A 25,578-nucleotide genomic window follows, 5' to 3' on the forward strand; every position below is an offset into this window, starting at 1 on the left:
TATACTACTTTGGTTGTAAAAAACTGAGATTATTAAATCAATAAAAAATTGTAAGAATTTTAAAAGTTGTTTGGATTTATAACAATTAAATAAACTTATGATACTTTTTAAAAGTTTTTTTCACCGGTCTTTTTAAATTCCAAGTTTTAAGATAATTTAAAAATAGGATACTTTAAATGTGTCTGCTTCTGTAGTATCAATTTTTTCACTTAAAGTTTTTTATATGCAGCATATGTGCTTTATTAAGTTGTAGAAATGTATATTAAAACAAAAAGTTTTACTTCTTGTTTATCTACTTGACAAACTAAATTACACTTTGTATGAAATTCTTTAAATTTTATTTCAAATTATGAAGTAAAATCTGTCATTAAGAAAATTAGAAGTTGCTATGTATTTAGTATTTTATTGTTAGCTTTAAATTTTCTCGTTTTGTCAACAAGTAAAAGTAAATTAGTAAAAACAGTTGATACTTAAACACTATTTTGCATAGATAATATACTATTTTAGCTATTGTTGTGTAATTAACAATAAAGAAAAATTTTGTAAAAAGAAATTTAACTTGAACCTACAAGGAAAAAAATCTTTTTTTTCCATAGTAAAATATTTAGATTTTTCGGCAACAGAGTAAATAAATTTTAATCAAACTATATTTTTACATAAGACAGAACATGAGTCATAATCAAGTTCCATAAAAACTTCTTTTTTTTCCTTTTTAACAAAATAACTGTTACTTTTATATGTGTATATAGCTTTATTTGAAAACTTAAAAAATGACACAATTGCATGGAAATTTTACCCTATTACAAAAGAAAAACCTTGTATACCAAAAATAAAAGAGTTACATACATAAACTAGTTACATTAAACATTCACAACTAATCACATGACTTTAAGCATATCTAATCTTATTTAGAAAGCAATAAACAAATTTAAAGTACTCATATTAATTTTTAAATTAAAGTAAAGTTTAAAAAAAATATATATATATAAACTTTTTTTTTTGACGAACATTAATTTACTTATTGAAAAATGTTTTTCCATAACAGGTTGATTTTGATTTTAGACTGAGGTTTTACACAACAAAGTAAATCAAATATATGCTGTTTTATATTATTTAACCGTTAAAAAAAGTTCGCGTACTTAACTTAATTTTTACTTTTAAGTTTTGCTAAGAAAGTACAAATCAAAATAGGTACTTTTCAACAAGTTGCTATGGAAAAGTTATAAAGCGGAACGAGAATAAATTTTCGCTACTTAAGTATTTTTAGTGTAGAACTAATCATTCAAAACTTGTTTTTAGAAACTTATTATTTAATTTTTCGATCTGATGTTTCCAAGTAACTTTTAGCAATATTTTTTAAATTTTTCTATACTAATTTTTAATTTAATAATAATGAAACATTCTAATAACTAAGTTAAATAGACATGTAAACTCTAAAAAAAATTTCACTATTTTCATGTAATAATATTACAACAAAAATTGCATTATGTACATTTTCTATTACTATATATAGTATTTAGCAAAAAGTTACTATACTTAGACTTATTTTTTAAATACTGGTCAGTGGTCATTGTTACCAGTCAAAAATTTTACTATAAGCTATTTAATTGTTACTACTGCAAGTATTTAGATTAAAAATATTTAAATGAAAATATGTGCAATATTTTACTAAAAACAATGTTGTACATTTATATTTTAGTTTTTGTATTTTTTTAATAATTCTTAAGTCAATGTTTTTTTTTTGAAAAACAAAAATGTTTTTTATTTTTGTTTTATCTATTGTTGAAAACACAGAATTTTTATGGTAAAGTATATTTGACTTAAAACCTAAACTTTTGTCATTAAATATCGTAGAAAAAGACTAAAAAAAGATTAGTTATTATGTTAAATATGTACAAGTCTCAATATAGTGCTTATAACAGAAAAGCTTTAGATGCTAACAGTAAGATAGAATTATTCTTTATTTAAGTTATTTTTTTTAGAAAGTTAGTTACAGTATTACAGTTAAAATCAACTCAATAAAAATGTTTGATAAAAGTCTGTATCTATCAAAAGAGTAATTTTTTTGGATTTAAGTAAAATAGACATTTACTTTTCGAAGTATCTCAGTTTATAAGACTTAGTTGATATGCAAACTTTTAAGACATTTTGTAGGTAACAGTTATGATGTTTAACTTGTATTTAAGCATAACAGCTCAGTGAAAAATAGTACTTATACTTTAGCTACTATGGTTGAGAACAACTGATACGTCATAAGAGAAAAGAAAGACACTAAGTGTATCCTAAATTAGCAATTAAGAATCTACTAAAAAAAGTAAAGAGTAAATTCTACCCCTTTAGTCTAACTCCATGTTCAAGATTACTTCAACGAGCCATTTTATCTCTAGAGGTTATAAAATTATTATGAGATTTACAAGGGGTCATATCAAACGAAATAATTTTAAATTTATAAAAACAAAAAATTACCTTAGAATCCAAATCTTAGTAATGACTATAATAGTTGAATTAAAATCTTAAAGAAATAATTGATATCAGTTGCTGAATAAAGTGGTGATAAAAAACTTTGAATCCTGGAAAAACCTCGAGTTAAAAAAATTTGGCAAAAAAACCTGGAAAACCTTGGAATTTTAAACTATTTTTACATGTAAATTAAAGAAATTTCGACTATATTCAACAAATTTATTATCAAGATAAAAAGTTTTGTACCATTAAAAAACATTAACTAAATAATTCATTTAAAGTAGCTTACAGTATCATTTCAATGTTGTTATATTACTTAAGAGAGTTCTTTTTCAATTTAAGTATTATTTCATACTAAAAATGTATCAAAAAATTTGTTTTTAAAAAAACCTGGAAGAAATTTACATAAAACATTTGGCAATCCTGTTAAAATAGCCTTATTTTATTAAGTTAGAAAATTGCGTTCTATCATACCTAATTTTTCTTTTAGTTAGAAAAATAAAAATATATAAGAAGGGTGAGTTAATTAATTATTAAAACAAAAATAAATCTTAAAATTCATAACTAAGACCACTCAGACTTTTAAATAGTGTAATTTGAGTTGTCAGAATCTAAAATATTGTGCACACCTGTTAATTATACATTTATACTCTTTAGGATTTTTATTCAATATTGTGAAAAGAATATTTATAATACTTCTAGCTAGTACCTTAGTTTTTTTTTTGTTTTTAATTGTTTTATTTTACACAAAAATTTTGTAGACTACTGTTTTTATTATTTACAGTTTTAATATTTGTTAAAAATAAAACCTGCTTTAACAATAACTTCTTTTAAGTTATTTTAAAACTATTTACAAAACTAGAATTAAGTTTTCATAAAAGTTGAAGTTCCAAAGGCCTGCAAAATGTTTTAGATAATTTTAGCTACTAATTTTTAAAAAAATACAATCAACCTGTATGTAAAATAGGGTTAGACAACATACAACCTACGGAGCTACGGAGAAAATTTGACCAAAACGTGTATTTTGAAAATAATGTTTGAATAATAGAATACAGTATGACATAAACAAAATTCAGAGTAAACACAACTTGATAAAGTTAACTACTCTTTTATAGTGTAATTTTTCAAAAGTGAAGTGACCAAGTAAAATATATTTCTAATAAATTTAGACGGTTAATTACAAATGGCGACCACGTCTTGACTGTCAGCTAGATAATTTGTCAAGCAATGTTGTACAACATTGATTTTAGTTTACATAGTTAGTTGAATTTTAGTTCAGTAAAGTAACATACGCCAACAAAATGCAACTTGAGTACTTATCTTATTTTCATTTAATTCTTTTGTGCCTTTTATGCAAACAAAATGAATTGATAAGTATTTGTAAGATTTTAAAATATATATCAAGTACAAGTCTTAAAAGTATCTAACACTGTTAGTTTTTTTATGCGTGTTAATTTACTTGTATATTTTTAGGAAAGTTTTAGTTATAAAAGTAGTCTGATTTTATAAAAATATTGCTTGCCCAGAATAAAATTAACAATTGCTTTTTCAAACAAATAGATCCAGATCTATTTTCAAAATCAAGATCCGGTATACCTTTAAAGATTATAACACTTGTTCAGGCAAAGTAAGGTTTAAATGTTAATGATAAACTAAAGTTAAACTACTAGTTATTTTACTTTATTTTACAGATTTATTTTAATTTAATTATAGTCTGAGACATTTTACCTATGATGTTTGTTTTTACGTTTCTAAAAATTATAAATATTGTTAATGAACGATACAGCATGTGGTAGTAAGTTAGAAATAAAAACAAAAACTAATTTTTGATATGTAGATTATAAATAAAAAGGGCTACTCTTTAAGGTCGTTTTAAATGAAAATTATAATTACTTGATAAAAATTCTTAAAAAAAAACAAGACTAAGTTACAATGTCTTTAGATGACTCTATGTCGATTTGCTTTGCATCTATACTTGATGAAACAATAAACAAGCTTAGTGTATTAGGTCGAGTACTACCTGCGCAAATTGATTCTAAGGCAGAAGCAACTAAAATTGTGAATAAGGAGGTTGAAAGTTATGTTTCTACTCATCAAACTACAGAACAAAAACTCGAAGCTGTTTTAAAGGCTCGAGCATTAGAAATTAAAGAAAAAAAGCTTATTAAAGAACTAAAAACACAGATGAGCTTAAGTTTACGAGGTTCTGAGCAACAAATGATTCAAAGCCCTCTTACAAAAGACAACTATGAAAAAATTCAAAGCGATCTAAATTTTACAAAAGAAGTTCTACAGGCAACACAAGATCAATTACTCGAGTCAAATAGTTTTTCAGTTTTAGAGCAATCAATTGCAGAGGAAAAACAGAAAAAGTTAAAACTTCAATCTTTTATTGTTAATGAAGAGAATGGTAGAGATAAAATTAAGTTTCTTCAAAGAGAAATAACAAAAGTTAAGCAAGAGCATGAGACCGAAGCTTTGAAATGTAATAAAACTATTGCTCATTTAAAAGACCAAGTCCAAGAGCTTAAAGCAAAAAGCGCAATGGAATCGAAATATTTGAAAAACAGTGTTGATAATTCAATCGGTCAAAATTTAAAAAAGTGCTGCAATGAAGAAAATGAGCTCTCCCAGTCACTTGACGAGGTAACAAAAAAAATCGATACGGAAGAGCGTTCCCATCATGAAATTGAGAACTACCTTAAAAAGCATCAGAAAATTTTAGAAGACAAAGTTCAGTTTTGGATGCAAAAGTACGAAGATGATATACGATCTAAAAACCATGATTTAAATGTTCTCAAATATTCGAAACAGTCTGACCTCGACAGATTGCATGAACTTTTGCAGAGGTACACAGAGCTTGAAAAGGCTATTGTACACGAACGTATAGAAAAAGAAAAAAGCAGACGCAAGCTGCTGCAAGACGAACTTGAGTATGACGGTGCACTTTTGATACAAAACTGGATCAGAGGTGAACTTGTAACTAAAAAATTAGGACCTTTTGGCAAGAAGAAAAAGAAAAAAAGAAAGCCTAAAAAGAAAAAATCCAAATAAATAATTTGTTTGGAAATTTACAAATTGTTTTTTTTATTCAACAATATTATGTTTTTTGAATTTATTTCTAGTAGGGTTAAAAGTACTAAAAAGCTAAACGTTTTTATTTTATTTTAAGGAAGTTGTAGTTACAACTAGTATAACAACAAAAGTTCAAATGTTTAGTTTATCTTTAAAGAGAACGTACCTTAAAGTTGATTTTTGTATTTCTATTCTAGTTATAATCTTTAAAGATAAGATAACAAAAAAAGAATTCTGAAGTTTTAAAATCTTGTTCTTCTGAAAAAAAACATGTATTTGTAACCTTATTAAACTAAAACAAAAATTGTGGTAAAAATGGTTTTATTTTTTAAACTTATTGAACTAAAAATATCTAGCTGTGACACAAGTAAAAGCATCTTTTATATGCACATTTCTTTGTTACATATATTATAAAATATAAACTTTGCAATTTTAAAGAAAGACTATTTTTGGGCTTATCTTTAAAAAAAGATTAAGTAGAATTAGTTTATTTACATACCAGTTAATTGAATTAATTATATCTGAATCAACTTTATTGATTTTTTAACTATTGCATGCAATAGTTACTGTTTAGAATTTTTACGCAATATAAGTTAAAGTTATTTATAATAATCTTTATCAATTACTAACTAATGTTATTAGTATTATCTTTTTTTCCGGATAGATATAAAGAAAACATAGTAAATGATTAGTTGTATGTAGTTAGTTTTATTAATAAAATATGAGATTCAAAAAAATTTTTTTTGCACTACACTGTTTTTAGCTTTGTTTTATAAATCATAAAAAAAAATAACACCTGCTTTAAACTAACGCCTTTTCAGTTAAATACTAATCCGTTTTAGATAGACTAAATAAAAAGTTTATACACCTGAACTAAAAAGAAATTCTTATTAACCAATACTTAAACTTGTTTTATGTATCAAAAACTTACTTGATTATTATGCCAAAAAGATACTTTACTTGCGATAAAGGATAGCTTATAGTTTTATGTCTTCTGACAACCATACAAAACGATTTATAATTGTGTTTAGATTCTATTTAATACAGATAAATAGTTTATTAACAATGTATTAATACTAAAAAATAGGCAGGATTTACAAAGACCTAAGTTTAAAGATAATGCTAAACGGTAAGCTAGAAAAAATGCGTTTTTATTCTATACAGAAAAAAAGTACCCTTTGAACAATGTTTAAAAGTTAAGCTTAAGAAACCGGTGTCTCAACTTTCTGAAAACTTAACTTTTTTTGAAATACTTGCTTACAAAGAATGTTTTTTGTAGCGTTAAAAAAAAACTAAATTTTTAAACAGTTATTAGGATTTTTTTATAACAAACTTTATATTCTGGGCAAAAATAAATTATAAAAACTAACCGGTATGTAAGATTTAAGGTATACAATACCGAAATAGTCTTAAACTTTTTTACAGATGTAAACTAATCGTGTAAAAAAGTTTAGAGCTGGATCACAAAATATCTGTATAGAAATTTATTTATAACTATAGTTTACCTAGAATTAGAAGTAAAAATTTTTTTAAGGTAGTTAAAAGTTTTCTAAAACGAATAAAAAACATTTTTAACCGGAAATAAGCTACGACGTCAGTCAAAAAAAAAAAGAACCCGACGATTGTTTTCCTTTTTTCTAAAGTATTCAATACTTTAATGACTTTAACTTTTGTAGTTTAATCTACTTTAAACGGTTGATTGATAACAAAAGAAAATGTTACAACTTAGTATACGTGTTTTTAATAATGAAATATGTTTTATTTTTTGTAGCTTACTTTATTTGTAAACAACATACTAAAACTAGCTTTTGAAACAAAAATAATACATACTAAACACTTATTTGAAAAAATATCAGCTACTCATTTAAATTTCTGTGTTAAGTTAATTAATTTCTCACACTTTGAAACAAATGCAATAAGCACTACAAAATTATTAATTGAGAGTTTATTGTATTATTCTTTGAACAAAAAAACGCGCTCAAAAAGTTTGGCCTAAGGACCTAGTGAACAAAAATTATTCGATTGTCTAGTTATACACCACGGATACAATTTTTATATTTTGTCAAGGACTATGTTTTTGTCTAATAACATTTTTTTGTATCATACTTTGTTATTAATACTTTTGGAATATTTTTTTAAACAGGAAAAGCGTAAGACTGAGATTCATGAAAAGATTTTTACCATTGTTTACAGTTTTGTCACAAATTGCTTTTAGTAGAATTATTTGTAATCTTAATTAAAGATTTGTACAAGCTTAAAGATAACCAGAGTTTCAGGTTTAAAATTACTTTACTTCAATGTTTAGCTTTAGATCGTCCTATATATAAGTAAAATGAAAACATAGTAATTTACCGGATTCAAAACTGATTTTTTAAATTAAGACCCGGTTCTACTTAATCTTATAAAAAGTTAAAACTTTCAATATGCTAAACTACACTACGAATTACTTTTCATCCATCTATAAAGTTTTCTGTTATCATAGAGGTGAAAAACTTTTTTAGTTGATGGGTAAGATTTACAAACCTTTTTGCGGGCCGGAAATATTTCAAATAAATATTAGCGGGCCGAACTTTAAAAAATTGGAAATTTATATTTTTAAAGTCTTGTCCTGGATAATATGTTGAAAGGTACCCGTAATGTGCGACTTGATAAACAAAAGGTTCTTCGTGCACCAGGTCTTCGGACCAATTATTTTGAGCGTTTTTTTGTCGTTCAATAAACTATAAATTATAATCGGTAATCGTTTTCAAATGAATAGTTTTAAGTATTGATGTGTACGTAAAATAGAATCGATAGCATATTTTAGATTATCACTGGTTATAAGAATGCTCAATGTTAGCTGTTTAGCATAAGTTGTTTTCTAGCTAAAAACTACGTCTAACACCAGAAGAACCTACTTGGTGGGTTAGGTGCAGCCTACGGGCCATACTATGCGAATCTCTAACCATTAAACATGTTCTAGCTGATTAAGTTCTAGGTAAATGAACAGCTTCCGGTTTATCAATCATAAAGTAAAAGACATTTGCTAACTTTTACCTAAAATTTTATATATAGTTTGATATTTTGTTTATATATTTCGCAATTTCAAAACCTTTATGCTACTTTTTGCATAATTTATATATGTTTTTTAATCTATTTTCTTATTTATATCTGTAAGAACACACCATTTAAAAAATAATTGTAAATTATTTGAATACTGAACAAAACAAGCTCTACTAATATTCAATCCAGATACAAATTAAACTACAAAAATAACTCTACTAATGAAATAGTGCAAGCATACAACGAATGCTATTAATAAACTGAAAAAAAAACCAGACCTTATTAATTTTACAATACTAATACAAACTTCATTGAATGTAAATAAATTTTTATACTCTTATGATATTTAAAATTTATTAGTTTAAGTTTTTTTAATTTTGTTACAGTGTTAATCAAAATACATTTTACCTTCAATGGTATACTCATAGTTTCCACCCTCGAACAGTTCTTACCAGATTTATAAAATTATTTATTTATTAATCATTATTTAATACTAATAACTAACTTTTTACAATCACTGTTACCCCTAGCCCTTTCCCTTGGTCAGTAAGCGATTTTCAGATTTGAATTGGTTGGGAAATGTACTTTAAGGAATTGTACGCGGGTTGGAACTGAGTTTGTCTCCTTTATTTAAAAATTGCCTAATGATTAAAACAGTGTGGTTTTCAATAAAATTTAACTTAAAGCATGTACTTTTTATTTTTTATCTCCTAGGGTAGAGCTTTTTATAGACATAACTAACTTATAAAATTGAGAGTTAAAAAAATAAAGTATCTCGCAAAAGTCTATGTCGAACAAGTTCGGTCTATCATATCAGGTCTACCGACTAAAGAATTTTCTAACCATATTAATAGAAAAAAATTACAAAAACTGATTTGTTTAAAAATAAAATAGATTATCAAAATTAAGAATACTATTTATAGAAAATATGAGTTTTTTAATGAAACGAAGGAAGCAAAATTACTAAGAGTCAACCAAGAAAAAATCTTTAATTGATTCACTGAGGTAAAATTATGCCAATAAAGAGCATTAAAAAAGTTTAAATTAGTTATTTTTCATAAGCATTTTTGTATTCTACACCAACGAGAAAACACCAGTAGATATTTTTAAACATACTGTTTACATTAGTAAAAAAAGTAAAAGTAGTGATACCGTTAATATGTTTTCGTTCTTTAAATTACTTATGGCTTTTCAGTGAAGGTTTTATTCCAATTTATTTTATACAAATGATTTTAAATAAAGACATTTGTTTTAACATTGAAATACTTTTGATCTTTTGAAATAAAGGGATCCGGTATTTTTGGATAACGTATTCCAAAATTAGTGATCTACCGGATTTACAAACCTCGGATTCTGCTGGAACCAGATATACTTTTGGTTTAAGACCCGGCCGGGATAACTTGAACTATATTGCTTAGAAATCATTTAATTTTATAAAGAAGTTATAAATTAAACGCTTTAATGTACTACATTTTGATATTTTTGTTTAAGCTACATTTCTGGTTAGAACAGTAATGACATTATACAAATAGCTCTAAAACGTCGTAGCCCAAATAATAAAAAAGTTATTTAAAATTTCTTCTAATATATTTGTTTACCAACTAAGGTTGTTTTTAATCCATGTAATAAACGTTGTTTTAGGCAACGCTTCACGGTTTTTTCGCTTGTGGTAACTATAATAAACAAAAAATATTTTAGATCGATTTTGGTGTTTTGTTTTTGATATAGAAGTATTTAAGTTTTTTTCATTAGATTTTTACATATGCTTAGCAAATGTCATCGAAATAAATACTAGCAATTTGCAAGCAAAAAAGTTTTATAAAGTTACTTTTGTGGCTTTATACTAGTTGTATTTAAAGTTGTAGTTGGTTTAAAATAAAAGGAAGTAGATGAAGTCACTAAAAGTTTGTCTAAGTATAATGAAAAACTACTAAAATTCAAATCTGACGTTATTTCGTTTTACCTGAGGCCTCCATTTAACAAAGTAGTTACTCAATGCTAAACTTTTTGAGGTATTTTAAATAAAAAATAAACAAATCAATTACTTAATTTTTTGAGGATTTTACTCAACTATTTAAATAAAGAAACTAAAACTTATGTATAGTCAAAAGATTACAAAAGCTATTTTATTTATTATATCAGATTGATTACAAATATACTTTTTAAGGGAACGGGTCAGAAAAGAACGGACGCCACTTTAGCACGGGTAACACTTTAGCACGGAATAACACTTAAGCACAGAGTGACACTTTAGTACGGAGTGACACTTTAGCACGGAATGACACTTAAGCATAGAGTGCACTTTGGCATATTTAGATTTTACTGTTATGTTTAAAAATCTAAATACAAACTATGCAACATGTAGACTAAAAGTTAACAAGCTTTAAATACGTTACAAGCTTAAGCTTTAACTAAAACTTCGTGTACTAGATTGTACTAAAACGAGATTGTACTAAAACGAGCGTACTAGATGTCTTGCCTAGTGGACAATGTTTTAAACGTTGCACGGCAAAGACAATGCTGACGTCACTAATCATTGCCAGCAAATGGTTGCTTCATGCGAAAGCATTATAAACCGTTTGTAGATTGACGTCTACAAGTTTTTCGGTTGTGACTGACTGATGAGTCCTAATAAGGACGAAACCGGTCTCAGTCTACCGAAACTTGTGGTCTGATGATCGAATTGGCATGATCAACCCTTTTGTAAAAGTTCGTGTTTGATAAAAAAATACTTATAGTTGTTTTAAAGCAAATCTTAACTTTTTGTAGTAATATAAAAATAATTTTACCAATTCTATTAACTCATTTTATTAAAAGATTTTAACGAAGGTATTTTAAAACTTCTACTTTTATATTTTAAACATAAAACTGTTTGTATAAACCTAGCAACATAAACGAGCTCCAGGTTTTTTATAAGATTTTTAATATGCTTAAATTAATTTCAGTTAGTAAAATATAACTACTAATAAATACTGATAAATAAATTATCTTTGCTTTTTTAAAGCTCTGATAACTTAACAGATTATTTAAGATTTACTTAATTTGTTTTTGTAATACATACAGGTTTGAATACTGCAATACAAATAGAAGTTAAGTTCTTCTTATTTCTACATCTACGAATACGTATGTATGTGTTATAAGATTTATATATAGACTACTGCAAAGATAAATAAACTTATTTGACATTTTTTGTATCTATTTAGCTTTTTTATTCTTTTAAACTTTTAAGAAACATCATAACTTAAAGTTTTAGTAATAAAACTTTTATTTAATTATTTCAAGATGATAGTTTTAAAAGTTTTAGGATTAATGTTTGTATTCTTTAGTCTTTAAGCTTAATAAATAAAAGTTGAACATCATTTAGATGTACAGTCTAAAATATCTAATAACATAAAATTACTGACGTTTCAGAAGATCTTATGGCTAAATAAGTTTTCTAAATACCAAATTATTAATAAACAAATCTAAATTTGATATGTCTACTTACTAAATTAAAAATTATTTAAAGATAAAACTATAATAAAGAAACTTTAGACAAGTCTGACTGTGAACTGAAAAAAAAAAAGAATAAGAAATCACTTAAACTTTTTCATTAAATGTTTTTAATTTATTTCTTTTGTACAAATTTAATTTCTTGCTGAAGTTACATCACAGGTCATATTAATTTTTTCGACTGTAAGATGCCAAAATTACAGAAATAAAGAGTTATAAATACTAATTAATTTTTGATTAAACTTAGATTCGTTCTTCTAATAAAGATTTAACTAGTGTTTTACATAAATAAAGTATTTATTCCAACCTTGTCAGGCAAGCAAGATATTTAAATAAATTGTAAGTAAAATATTAGTACTTTATTATGTGAATTAAAACAGTATTAAGAACATTTGATTAAATATTTAATAGTTGAATTACCATTTAATTTACCAACTTATTGTTTTCTAGTACTTATTTTTATTGTTAATTATAGTTCTTCTCAAAAAATATAGCCTAACAAATATGTTTTTTAACTTATTGCTACCTACGAGTTATTTCTTTGAGTATAACTTGTAATTTATTTTAAAAGGCTGGCAAGCTTTGTCTAACAATTTACTCCTTACTTAACTATAATTTTAAATTAAAATAACTTTGGTAGATGAACTCTCCTTTGAATTCAAACTTTAAAGTGCATAATCAACAGGATTCTGAATATATTAAGTTAAACTTTGAATATTTTATTAAATATATTCTTAATTAGTACTTAATTACTTAAAACTATCGATCGTACTAAAGTGTCTTTCCGTGCCAATTTGGCGTTGTGCTATTCTAACACCTACCCTTTTTTTAATTTAAAAAAAAAAGTTTTTGTTTCTTTTTGATACTTTGTAAAACTTTTAGTGTACTAATTATTATATTTTTATAGATATTTTAATATGCTTATCAAATGTTTATCATTAAATTTACTTATACTGACTTTTACCCTTTTTTTAATTTAGAGTTTAATAAAATAACAACCTTAAAAATCAGGGTGCCTGATTTAAGTTCTGACAACTCTGAGTTGTTGTGAATTGTCGCTTTTATAATTAATAATACTTTTTCAATATTTTTTTACTGCTGCCATAAATTTTTGAATAGGGATTCGTTTTAGTCTTTTCAGTTTCAAATAAATTTTTAAGATTTTACTCATAATTTTTTTTAAGTTCTTCAATTGGTGAATTAAAAATTGTCAGGTAGCCGAATCAGCCGTAGTTATTCAAAATCTTATAACCATATTTTTTTCATGATTACCAAAGTTTAATAAATTTTATACGAGTCGGAGCTTTACAGAACTTTAAATATTAACTAAACTATAATAATATAAACATTTGTTTTAACTATTTTTTCCATTTCTTTAAAGAAAATTTAAGTTACACTTTTCGTCAACAAAAAATATAAACAGTTTTAAAATGGAACAGATTTACTTAAGATACCATTGAAAGCATTTTGTTTATTTGTTTTAAGAACATATATAACTATTCAAACTAAAATTTATCAAATAAATTTAATTTTAATGGATAAAACAAACGTAAATAATAAAAAAAAATGTAAAAAAATAGAAAATAGTTTTTAAAGAACCTAGGTTATAATACACTTGAAAAAACAAAAAAATATATTGCATAAGTTAAAGAAATCTAACATTTTGAAAAAAGAAAATCATAAAGCTTTTGAAAAAAGGTCTTCTTTTTCTTCTTCAGATAGATAAACAACCGTACCTTTCTCTACTTTTAGAACTCTGTCAGATCCTTTGAGAGAATTAATTCTATAAAGTTAAGTTAAGTTAAATGTAAATTACTAGAGAACATATTGTAGTCTAACAATTTAAATTCAATGGTTTTAATATTATGAAGAAAACCACGCTATTTTTCTCACAAGCCTTTTCGTTTAATTTACAAAACATAGTGAAAATGGCTGTTAATTATACAATTAAGAGTGACAAATTTATAAAGTAAACAAAACTAATAACTTGATTATCATAAAAAATAATTAGACTTGAACTTTTTAGGATTATGAAAAATTGTTATTGAAAATTTGAAGTTCATAATAAGATAGGTAATTTTACATAAATAGAAAACAAATTCTATAAATTTAAACTCAAAATTTGGTAGATGTATGTGAAAAGAGCATTTTTTTACATGAATTTTTAGCTTGTTTATTTGTATGCATTTTAAAGTTAAATTAATTTGTTGAGTTTAAATTCAGACAGCTGATGATTGTAACAATAAGCTATATGAAACAAATGTATTTTTTTTGAACTTACCATAAAAAAAAAACTTAAAGCCTTTGCAAGCGGGCTCAGTGAAGATTGATTCAGTTGAATAAATACATTTTGTGTAGTAATTTAAATTTTGTAAAGAATTTAGTTTTAAGTTTAGTATGACATGTATTGATTATAAGTTTATTAAAATAATTTTCTTTTTACTTATGATTAGGTTATAGTAAATTTTAGAATCTTAAAGCAAATTTATATCAAGGCTTAATCAAATTTTAGTCACACTGAAATTTATGAACATTATATTTAGATGCAAAATTTACCACAATAAAACTTTTTTTTAAATGCAAAACAAAATTACTTTATAAAATATCTAAAATATAAGCCATGTTAGATACTATTAACTTTTATTATTGTAATTATGACTTTTAAGTTTTCGTGGTTCACCTAAAGGTAAAACAACATATTTTTAATACATTTATATAAAAATTTAGATACTACAACTGTTAAAATGATTAACAATTTAGTTAATAAAAATATAGTTAAGATTATAAAGCTATTTCTTAATTTAAATAGCGTGTATAAGTAAGTGCCTGTGTGATCAAAAATCTCTATAGCTAACTCATTTTTATTACAATACTTATTATTTATACTGTATAAATTTATTATTAAATAAAAAATGCTAAAACTTCTTAAAATCCTTAATAAAAGAAGCAAACATTCTAACTGCAATATTCATACAAAACTATTATTTATTAACTTACTTGTACTGATAGCTTAAATAGCAATTTTGCTTTTAAAGAATAAACCTTAAATAAATATATTAATTAAACTTAACGTTTTAATATAATCACATTTAAATCAAACAAAATATTAAGCAAATCTGAAATATAATACAAAAACTACACAACGTAAAATTTCTATACTTTTAATAAATATTTAAATTATGACAATTGAAGTAATAACAAACCTGTGGGCAATAGATAAAACTGTGCAGCCTTTAAATTGATTTTCTATAACATCTAATATTTTCTGCTGTGAAAGTTCATCAACATTCGATGTTGCCTCATCCAAACATAAAATCTTTAATTTTAATTCTATACTAATATATTTACTTTAGCTTAGAGACGTTTTAGATACCAAATCAGTCTTAACTACTTTATATAAAAATACAACAATAGAAACTATATATTTTGTAACCTTAGTAGTAACAAGTATTAAAATAAAAACATTGGTGTTTTTACCTACCTTGTTTTTGTTCAAAAGAGCTCTAGCAAGGCAAACAAGCTGTCGTTGCCCTACTGATAATTTTTGTCCCTTTTCACCGATACTCTCAGACAAACCACCAATGTTCAGAACAACATCCTTAACCTGACACAATTCAAGAGCACGGTACAACTCATCATCACTTTTGTTTCCGTATGGATCTAAATTATCACGAATGCTGTAGCTAAAAAGGTATGCATCTTGTCTGATAATTGTCATTTCCTTCCTGAATTTATTCAATATTATTGTTCAATTATACGAAAAAAATATTTATACATACTTGAAAAAGTGTTAACTATTTTAAGCCCGTTAGTAAAGTATTATAACTTTTTTTAAATTTTCTATTAAAACTATTTTATGTAATTAAAAAATTATGTCTTTTTTAGTTTAAATAAAATAATAAAATTTTAGAGTAAAATCTTTACTTTTTACCGAAATTAAGATATTGTATTATTTTATTTTTCATATAATAATTTCATGTACATGTGCCAAAACAATGGAAATTTCATATGTAATATCAATATACAAAAAAAGTAGCAAATACAACCCTTTAAATTACAGACTAATTTCTTTGACAAGTAGACTTTGCAGAATCTTTGAACATATATTTTAAATAAAAATACTTTATCATCTTTTTTAAATAACCTTATTCACCTAAACAATTTGGTTTTCTCCCTAACCGAACATCCTATTTTCAATTATAAGATTGCTTACACTTTTGGTTGGTGTCTTTTTAAGCAATAAGTCTACTAGTGTAATCTATACAGATATTAAAAAAGTGTTTGACTCTGTCTCTCATATTAAATTAATTTAAACATTACCGCAATATAAAATTCATAGCAGTCTAGTTAGTTGGTTCAAAAAGTTTCTAAACGGTAGAACTGAAAAAGTAATAATAAATAACACATTTTCAGAGTCTTTAACTATTTTCAGTGGAGTTACTCAAGGAGGAGTTATTAGCCCACTACTATTTATTATTTACATAAATTATTTAGCTTGTTGATCTTAGCAGCAACATTAACCTCTTCACAGATGACACAAAATATTATAGCTAATCGAACACAACTTTACAGAATTCCTTAGATAAAATTTACAACTGGCAAAAGGAAAGAAAATTAAACTTAAACCCTAGTAAATGTCAAGTTCTAAATATTAAAACAAACACTACTATCTCTACTTTTGACTTTAAAATAAACAATAAAAACTTATCTTCAACTAAAGTGTTTAAAGATCTTGCAACTTTTGTAGCTGAAAACTTAAAATGAAACCACCTTATTAATTACCTTTACCGAACTGCATCAACTACATCTTTTTAAGTTTTAAAGAGCTTTAAGTCTACGCATATAATTATCCTTAAAAAGTTCTTTCTCATATACATTCGTCTTAAGTTGGAATATAATTCACCAATCTGGTCCCCATATTTAAAAAAAAAGATATAAACCATATACAATCTGTTCAAAGAAAATATAGCAGACTAATCTTCAAACGCTGCAATATTTCTTATACGTCTTACCTTGATAGATTAAAAAAAAAAAGTTTAAATCTATAGAATACAGGAGACTTGAATTTGACCTCAATAATTTTTTAAAACTAGAGTTAACGGTGAAAATATAATTAAAATACAATAAATTTTTGAACCTTATAGAACTAATAACTCATGAGAGGAAAGAGCAAAAAAATTACATGCAAACACCACTTAAATAATGAGGCTTGGCATAACTCTTTTTTTTATCGGTCAGTTGAAAATGGAACAAACTTCCTAATGAATAACTTCCTAGTTTCTTGCAAAAAAAATTGAAGAACTTCGATTAAATTTTGAAAATCTGATTAAAATAAACTGTTTGTTGGTAAAATTAATAAGTAATTTTTATCAACTGTTGATTTAATTTTGAGATTTTGCTTAGTCAAAAGTTATAATTTAACAACGCCTTTCCTCTATTAATGATAAGTCCATTTTTAATATGTTCAATGATTATTTGTCTGGCCAGTCTATTTTTAATGTGCTTAGGACTTTAGGTTTTTATTTTTGTTGTTAGTCAAGGAATTTAAATAAGTATAAGTTTGTGGTGAAAAATTTTGCTTTTTATGTTAATCTATAAAATTTATATATATCGTATTATACAGTAATCTTCCTTTATTCTACCAACACATGTTTCTGTGTGTCAACGAATCAACACACTTCAACTGGGTTCTGTTAAAAAGTAATTACTGTAATGAGAGAATAGAAGCATAGAATAAAGTATGTGTATACACGTTTTTTTTTTTTTTTTTTTTTTTTTTTTTACAGAACCCAGTTGAAGTGTGTTGATTCGTTGACACACAGAAACATATGTTGGTAGAATAAAGGAAGATTACCGTATAATTTGTTTTTATTTATATTCCAGTGAAGTTACTTCACTAAGATCTTTTGATAGCAAACAGTTAAAACTATATTTTGAACAGTTATATATCATATTAAAATATGTTTTTACTTTTTTTTTTAATGAACTTTATGTGTTATTTTTCTGTTTTTTCATTATGTGTATTTCTGTTTTAGTGGCCTAGGTTTTGATGCCTAGGTCATCATATGGACAATAAACTTGTAAAAAAAAAAACAATAGTATAATACCTTAAATAGTTTAGAGGCACTCTGTTAATTTCTACATCATCGATAAAAATATTTCCACGATTTATTTTATACATTTTGAAAAGGCAGGAAAAAAGTGATGATTTTCCACTTCCAGTTCTTCCGAAAACTCCTACTTTTTCTCCAGGTTCTTTATGTTTACAAAAGTATTAAAAACTTCGCACTAAAAATATCTTACTTAATAAATAAAATTGACTTGGGTTATTTTTAAAAATTAGCAAAAGTACTACCATATTAAACAATTAGTTGATCATTTTATGTGCTTTAACCAGCCTTTTAAAGTTACTGGTAAACTTTTAACAGCTTACTATTTACTTATTAATGAAAAAAAATTATTATTACTTTTGAGGTTCACACACATTCATGATTCTAGCAATACTAAAAAATGTTATGTTCAAGCAAAAAAAGAAAAAGTTACTTCTTTTAATATAGTTTTTATTAGTCTAACTAATCTTGTTCTTTATAGGTAGGATGCAATTTAGTAACAGTCCAAGATTTTCCCGTAATATTACAGATACTACATTTAACTATGTTGAAATTATTTAAAACAAGTATGATCTGGATAGCATTCAAACTATTGAAAAATCGAGATAGCTCCTAGGAAAACACAATGCAGATACTGAATGCCGGTATAGTTGTTCTGTCAATTCAAGTCCTGTTTACTCATCATGTATGAAATTTTAGACAAATGATGGAGAGAGGGTAATGTGCCACAAGACATGCGTGAGGCTAAAATTGTTACCTTGTATAAGATTTTGCTACAGTGGAACTCCAGGTCACGTTTCTATGAAGAATTTTCCTGCTTAATATTGCGGGCAAAGCTGCTTTGGCACGCATAATCTTTCCTAGCCTACAAAAGTTTTAAAAATATATAAAGGCCTAAAAGAGGATACTGGTATCAAAATGTGGATTTAGACCTCAACGCTACACCACTGAAACTCAACTTCAAGAGAAATAAAAAAAAACATAAACACCTTTGGATGTCGCTCCCGATCAAGAAATAGCAAACGAAAGTTTGCGATTTTAATTAAGGTAGACTGATCTCCTAGCTTCTTAAAAATTGCGAACTCTTTTACACTGGCACCAAGACAATTATAATATATGATGGTAATTTCAAATTCATTTATATTTGAGCAAGGCGTCTTTGATTAACTTGTTTTTTGGATTTTTTCTTATGATGTTAAAGCACGCCTTCTGTTTATCAGTTATTGATGTAAAATTGAATACAGGATTTGACGGGTTTCTAAATCCTATACGTCTGAAATAAATAAAAGAATAAGTACTTGAAATTAACCTTCTAAATATAATTATTGCTGATAGAGATGTACTTGTAGCTAATTTTGCGAAAGACTTGCATACACTAACAAATTTGTTTTCATCAGGATGTTTAGATTTAGGTGTCAATATCAGCCTTGAAAATTATATGCTATGCCAAAGGAACACATATTTACCCAAAAATTTTTAAAGACTAATGAGAAGTACACCAAATATGTTGAATGTACTTCTCATGATAATACATACATTGGCACATTGCGTCAAATGCATCAACAAACTCTAGGGCTTAAATCAACAATGGACTATTTTCACAGTTTAGACTCTAAACCAGGGTTTCCCAAACTAATTTACTAAATCACCCCCTTTTCAGAGATTTGAAAAAAATCGCCCCCCATGATTATAAAGTTTTTTTTTTCGTGAGTACGCACTTTTGAGCCAAAAAAATTGTATTCGAAATTTTATTTAGTCTGGAACTTCTTATGCACGCACTTTTGGGCTGTGTTCAAAGTTATTTACAGTGCTTGAAAAATAGTTTACAGTTATTTTCTGTTAAGTCCAGTTAAGTGTATTAAATTACTTAATTATTAAAAAGCGTTGTGTAATCTGTTACTAATTTTGTTTAAATATGAATTGTATTGAAACTAAAGAAACGTTTAGGTTAGTGGTGGACAACTTTTGTAGTCAGCAAGTCATTTTTACTAAAAAAATCCATTCTAGTGTCAACTTGTTAAAAAAATGTACTTACGGGGAGCATAATTTATAGAACTAACTTTTAAGAAAATTATAAAACTCGAGAAAAATTGTAATAAATTGATTTAGTATTATTGTGATTTAGGAAGTACTATTGTGAACTTAAAACCAAATTGAAAGCATATTTCAAAATATTAAGTATCAAAAAACTAAATTTTATTTGTTTTGCACTAGTAGTTTTCAAGTTACTTAGCGGGCCGAAATTTGACTGGATCTGGACCGTATGTTACCCATCTAAAATCTTAACTGAAACTCACATTATAATAATCTATTGTATAACGATTTTCGGACATTTAGAGGTGAATGCTAAGTAACTTATTTAAGTAGCACAACATACTTAAATTATTTTATAAATAGGCATATTCTAAAATTACTATACCATAGATTAAAAAACTACATAAGAATGTACAGCTTATTTTACATATAAGAAATTAATATTAAAACATCATTGCTAGTCTAGTTTGATGAAGTTTGACCGATTGGTTGATTATCAATAGCTTCTGTTAATGCAGTAAAATTATTAATTTCAATGCTAAAATATAATATAACCAAGTTAGTTGTAAAGTAAATAATTTAGTTTAAACTTTTTAAACTATATGTTTCGTAGTAGAATACCATGAAATAGTATTTGACTTGGAATAACCCTTAAAAAACTATACCTTACACCTAACAATATTTTATTTTCTTTGTTTAAATTTTAAAAGACTAAAAATAAAGGTGTTACAGTTAATTTTTTGAACAGAAAGTAACCAATTAAAATAATTTTTATTAGATTTATTTTTTTCGATGTCTTTTCGATGGCTTATTTAATTCTGTTCAAAAATGGATTTTATTCTAGCTATCAACCTATAAAAGTTTAACAGAGGACATAGTGAAAAATTAAAAGCTAGGGTTGAAAAATAAAAATAAACAACACATTTTAAACTTCAAAATATTTTGAACTGAGACAAAACCAAAAACAGTTGCACTAATAGTTTAAAATTCCTAAATATATAGACTTTTTAACAATAATAAATCAAGTAAGAAAATAAAACTGACGTTAAGAATCTTTTAAGTGAAACAGTGAAAGTCATTTTAAATAGAGACCTCAAACTTATAATCTTTTAAAGTCAAAAAATATTTTTGAAATAAAATTTTTAATGGTTATCAATATTTTTTTAATTTATACAGATTAAACAACTAATTACAAAAAACTGTCAAATAAATATCTTTCGAACAAATATTTTTTTTACTATATCCTAAAATCTTTTAGTGTAATGTAAAACGACAAATATAAACTACAAAATTAACCAAGTCAAAACATAACTATTAATAATTATAAAACATAAACCACTCAATAAATACAGTAGACTTCCACTTGAGTTTGCACTTTGAACAAAATCAAAAAGTTTGAACTAAAAAATGCATTATCCCTTTTTTTACGAATTGGCGAACTTCAATATGTTATAATGCAATAATGTTATGAAAAAACGTAAAATCCACTAAATTAGAAAATAAACATTCATTAAAAAAGATAGATCTATATGAGCTTTGAAGTATAAAAAAGTTTTTGTTTTATGAATACTTAGTTAGTTATATACTTTTTTTCATTAAATTTAAGAAAATATAAATTTGCATTTTTCCTGGGGTAAAAAGTGCGAACTCAATAGGAAGTCTACCGTAACTAATATTCATTAGGCATTGGGCAAACCTGTTGTAGAATAAATAACTTAATAAAACTGTTATTCTAAAAGAATACTCAAATACAATACAAACCAGATTAAATAAGAAATATTTTAGAAAATCAAAAAAAAAACTTACCTAAGATAAGGTCTGCTACTGAAGTCTAATCTAATGTTAAGGATGAGCTCCATGACTGCTTGTAAGTTTTTCTATATCTGGTTCTAAATCAGTCAAATAAAGCCTCAAGTCACCTTCTTTACAAAAACCTAGATTAGATCTTTTGCTCAAGATGTTGATAACTGAACTGAAAGCTTTCTCAACAACAAAGCTAGAAGGATAAGCTATAAACAACAATCTAACTAGCCTCCCAAATGATTGGATACTTTTGCCTTAGTTTTTGTTGAGTCAAAAAGCTTTCATATCGTTCTTTTGTAAAATTTACTTTAAGTTCAATGTCAGTTTGCAATTCTGAGAAAGTTTTCTGTAAGTCCTCGTTTACTTCAAAAATATCTGCTTCGGAGGAATCCATAATCCACTTTGCGACGTTTAATTGAAAAACGTCAGTAAACCGTTTATCAATATCACATTTAAGCTGTTCCAGATAAGATGAAAATACTTCTACTTCACCTTAACTTATTTGAAGTTATAAGTTTTCTAAACTAGCAAACTGTGAAAAATAATTATTTTTGAATTTTTTCAATAAAGTTCAAGTTGGTTTCTGAAACTGGTTATCTTTTGACTTTCACAAGATTCAAGTTTTTATCTTGTAAAGTTTTTTTTTGGATTGTTGATCTTACCATATAAGTCTGACATGTAAACAATGTCTATTTTTCTTTTAGAAAGATTGTCTACCAATACTTATCAGAAAAAAATCAATAACAGAATTAAAAACATCCAAAAACTTTCTAGACAGTTTCCTTTTGATAACCATCTCACTTCTGTATGCATTATCAACTTATCAAAAACTTTGTCATTGTCATTGCACACCTATTTAAACAGACGACTTTGTAAAGCATGTTTTTTTATTTTGTTGACAGCTTTTATCACAAAGTTTGATTAGTCCATTAAACGGACGGTCAAGTTTTTTGCAACTATATGTTGGCGATATATAACACAATGAATAGTAAATACGTCAGGGTTTAACTCTTTGTAATATGTGATGAATCCATGATACTTTTCTATCATAGACGGAGCACCATCTGTTGCAATTCCTATAAGATGTTTTGAAGGTATTTTGTTTACTTCAAAATATTTTTCAATTTTTCAAACACAAGCCTTCCTGTACTATACGTTTCCATTAGTTAGGAGAACGCTAGTTCTTCGTATGTTGTATCATCAACTATTAAACGCACGCAAACAAGTAAATTACAGTTATTCTCCGGCAAAGTGGACTCGTCAATCTGCATCGAAAACAAAATTAGTGCACATCATTCGAACTAACTGTTGTTCAACACGTTCTGATATTTCATCTATACGTCTTTTCACAGTGTTGTTGCTTAAAGGAATAGAGCGTAAAACATTACTGGTGTTTTTATAATGAATGAATTTTTCCAAAACTATTTTAAGACAGTAATAAACGTTGTTTCCCTAATGGTGTGAGGCAGTCCTTGTTTAGGAACTATGAGAGACAGATAATAAGAAGCTAATAGCCCACCTTCAATACTTTGTGTAGATTTTTTAAACATGCTTGTGATTTTACATTTTTTGTTTTTTCATCTCGACGTTTTCTGAAAAACTCTACATTCTTATCTACAAATTCTGAATGAAATCTACATTATACGTAAACAAAATGGCCTTTTTTGTTTAAGTTTTACCTCAGGGTCAAATATTAAATTGTAAGTTAAAATTAGTAAAATAAAAAGATAGAAAATAAAAATTTTATGACTGCCCAAAATTCTAAAATCGCCCCCCATTCGCCCCCTTACTAGTTATCGCCCCCCTTTCGCCCCTTTACTAAAATTCGCCCTCCGACTTACTAAAATCGCCCCCAGGGGGGCGATATCGCCCACTTTGGGAAACCCTGCTCTAAACTTAAGATAATAGCCCTCAAGCAGTTATTATTGCGAATGTCAGCAGTTTACCGTGATTATGTATGCATTGGTCTGCTGTACAGCAAAGAAATTCGGACCTTTTCAAATGTTAAGATCTTTCACCAACGCCTAAGTGGTATTTTCAGCATTGAGTGGTTATAAAATACTAGCAACTAAGAAGTGCTGAGACGCATTGGCATGGTTGCAACTGATCAAGCTGAGAAAAATTTCCTGACTTTTCCTGATTTTTTTTTTTACCAAAATTTTCTTGACTTTTCTAAATCAGTTTTACTTATATAAATTGTTCACTTAGTTTAATAAAATACTACCTAAACTATTTAACATAAAATCCTTAAATTAAAAATCAATTAAAAAAGAATATACTTAAGTAACTGTAAAAAAAAAGACATAAAAAAGTAAATTATATATCTGTTGTATAAAATATTTCCTCTTATCATTTAGTATAAAATTTGTAACAAATAAATATGCTCTTATTTACTTTAAAAACTTAAGTTACTCTACAAAAAATACAAACAATAAGTAAACTTAATCTTGGCATATACCTCTCTTATAACTTAATTTATATATTTAAGTAACTTTGAAAAAATTATAAAGAGGTAAAGTATATACATTAACTTAGTACATAAAATACTAAACTAACTGCCTAGTTATAAAGAACTCAATTATTTAAACAAAAAACACGTTGATTCTAAAATTATGCTAGATAAACTTTTGTGTATATATCAGTTTCACTATGGAAGTGTCCTTGCTACAAATCATCAATACTAAAAAGCTTACAAAATCTGCTTGTTCAAGTAGGGTACTTGTTCAGTATGTTAATAGAAAATTTTTGCAGTTTTATAAAGGATATTTTACTAATTTAGACCAGGTGTAGGCATTGGAAATAAAATTAAATATTTTTGTAAATTTATTGGAAAATTTTGGAATTTTTTTCGGACTTTAAAGGACTTTTAATTAATTTTTACCATTTGAAGGCTTTGGAAAACAAGGAATTTTGTAAATTTAAACTGACTTTTTTTTAAATGTTATCAAATTTCCTGACTTTTCCTGACTTTTTTTCAAAACCCCCCATTTTTTCCTGACTTTTCCTGACTTTTGTCATTTTTTTAAATTTTTCCTGACTTTTCCTGACCGAGTGGCAACCCTGCATTGGTCTCGTCAGTACGACACCACCCTTATACAGGCTTCTTTGGTTTAGTTGTGTTCTGAGAATATGCTACTTACATATTTTGTAAATAAACCGTGCAATTATACGATAAAGAGTCAAAAATTTTGATTTATGCTGATATACAAAAGTATTGTTTTAAACTTTTAAACTTAAATATATCTTTAAATTGTTTTTTATAATCCAGTATGTTTGATTTTTACATGGAGCAAAAAAAACTATACTAACGTATAATAAAGTTGACATCCTTTAGTACTAAATTATTTTGATTTCGATATTTAAAAGAAACGTTTTTGAACTCTATTTTTCGTCCATTATTAGATGTATAAGGAAATTTTTCTTGCATTTCATAAGTTGATAGCTCCTGTTAAAGATTTATTTGTTAAAGATTAAAGTTAAAAAGAAGGCTGATAAGCAAGCTTATAAGTAACTGAGAATATATATAAATTAAAAATTTAAAAGAATTTTGAACAAACTTTAA

The 25,578-nt window shown here is 25.9% G+C and overlaps 2 protein-coding genes across 5 annotated transcripts in view; one reads left to right on the forward strand and one right to left on the reverse strand.

Moving 5' to 3' along the window:
• Positions 1-3,962: 3,962 nt before the first annotated feature.
• Positions 3,963-5,734, forward strand: LOC145840517 (dynein regulatory complex protein 9-like). Of its 3 annotated transcripts, none has more exons than XM_082947804.1 (2): positions 3,963-4,087; positions 4,403-5,734. In XM_082947804.1, exon 2 carries the CDS (start codon positions 4,411-4,413, stop codon positions 5,512-5,514), a length of 1,104 nt encoding a protein of 367 aa, XP_082803930.1. In that variant the 5' UTR covers positions 3,963-4,087; positions 4,403-4,410; the 3' UTR covers positions 5,515-5,734. The 3 variants fall into 3 exon arrangements, with proteins under 3 accessions (XP_082803930.1, XP_082803932.1, XP_082803929.1); XM_082947806.1 differs by having other exon boundaries at positions 4,034-4,092; XM_082947803.1 differs by lacking the exon at positions 3,963-4,087 and having other exon boundaries at positions 4,333-5,734.
• A 7,942-nt stretch (positions 5,735-13,676) lies between these two features.
• Positions 13,677-25,578, reverse strand: part of LOC145840819 (ATP-binding cassette sub-family C member 10-like) — a 32,600-nt gene continuing 20,698 nt past the window's right edge. Inside the window, exons 15-19 of one of the 2 annotated variants that reach the window (XM_082948157.1) lie at positions 25,326-25,461; positions 18,177-18,324; positions 15,551-15,794; positions 15,273-15,385; positions 13,677-13,852 (exon numbers count right to left, since the gene is read on the reverse strand). In XM_082948157.1, coding sequence (XP_082804283.1) covers positions 13,747-13,852; positions 15,273-15,385; positions 15,551-15,794; positions 18,177-18,324; positions 25,326-25,461 — 747 coding nt within the window. In that variant the 3' untranslated portion in view covers positions 13,677-13,746. Of the gene's footprint in view, positions 13,853-15,272; positions 15,386-15,550; positions 15,795-18,176; positions 18,325-25,325; positions 25,462-25,578 lie in introns of those variants that run through there. The other variant, XM_082948158.1, reaches the window with a different exon arrangement.

This window comes from Thalia democratica, chromosome 7, assembly GCF_965202585.1.
Source record: "Thalia democratica chromosome 7, ktThaDemo2.hap1.1, whole genome shotgun sequence".
Classification (NCBI taxonomy): Eukaryota; Metazoa; Chordata; class Thaliacea; order Salpida; family Salpidae; genus Thalia; species Thalia democratica.

Bases quoted from the DNA above. Each gene is read 5' to 3' on its own strand.
- LOC145840517 (XM_082947803.1), top strand. From the start codon at position 4,393: ATGTCTTTAGATGACTCTATGTCGATTTGCTTTGCATCTATACTTGAT.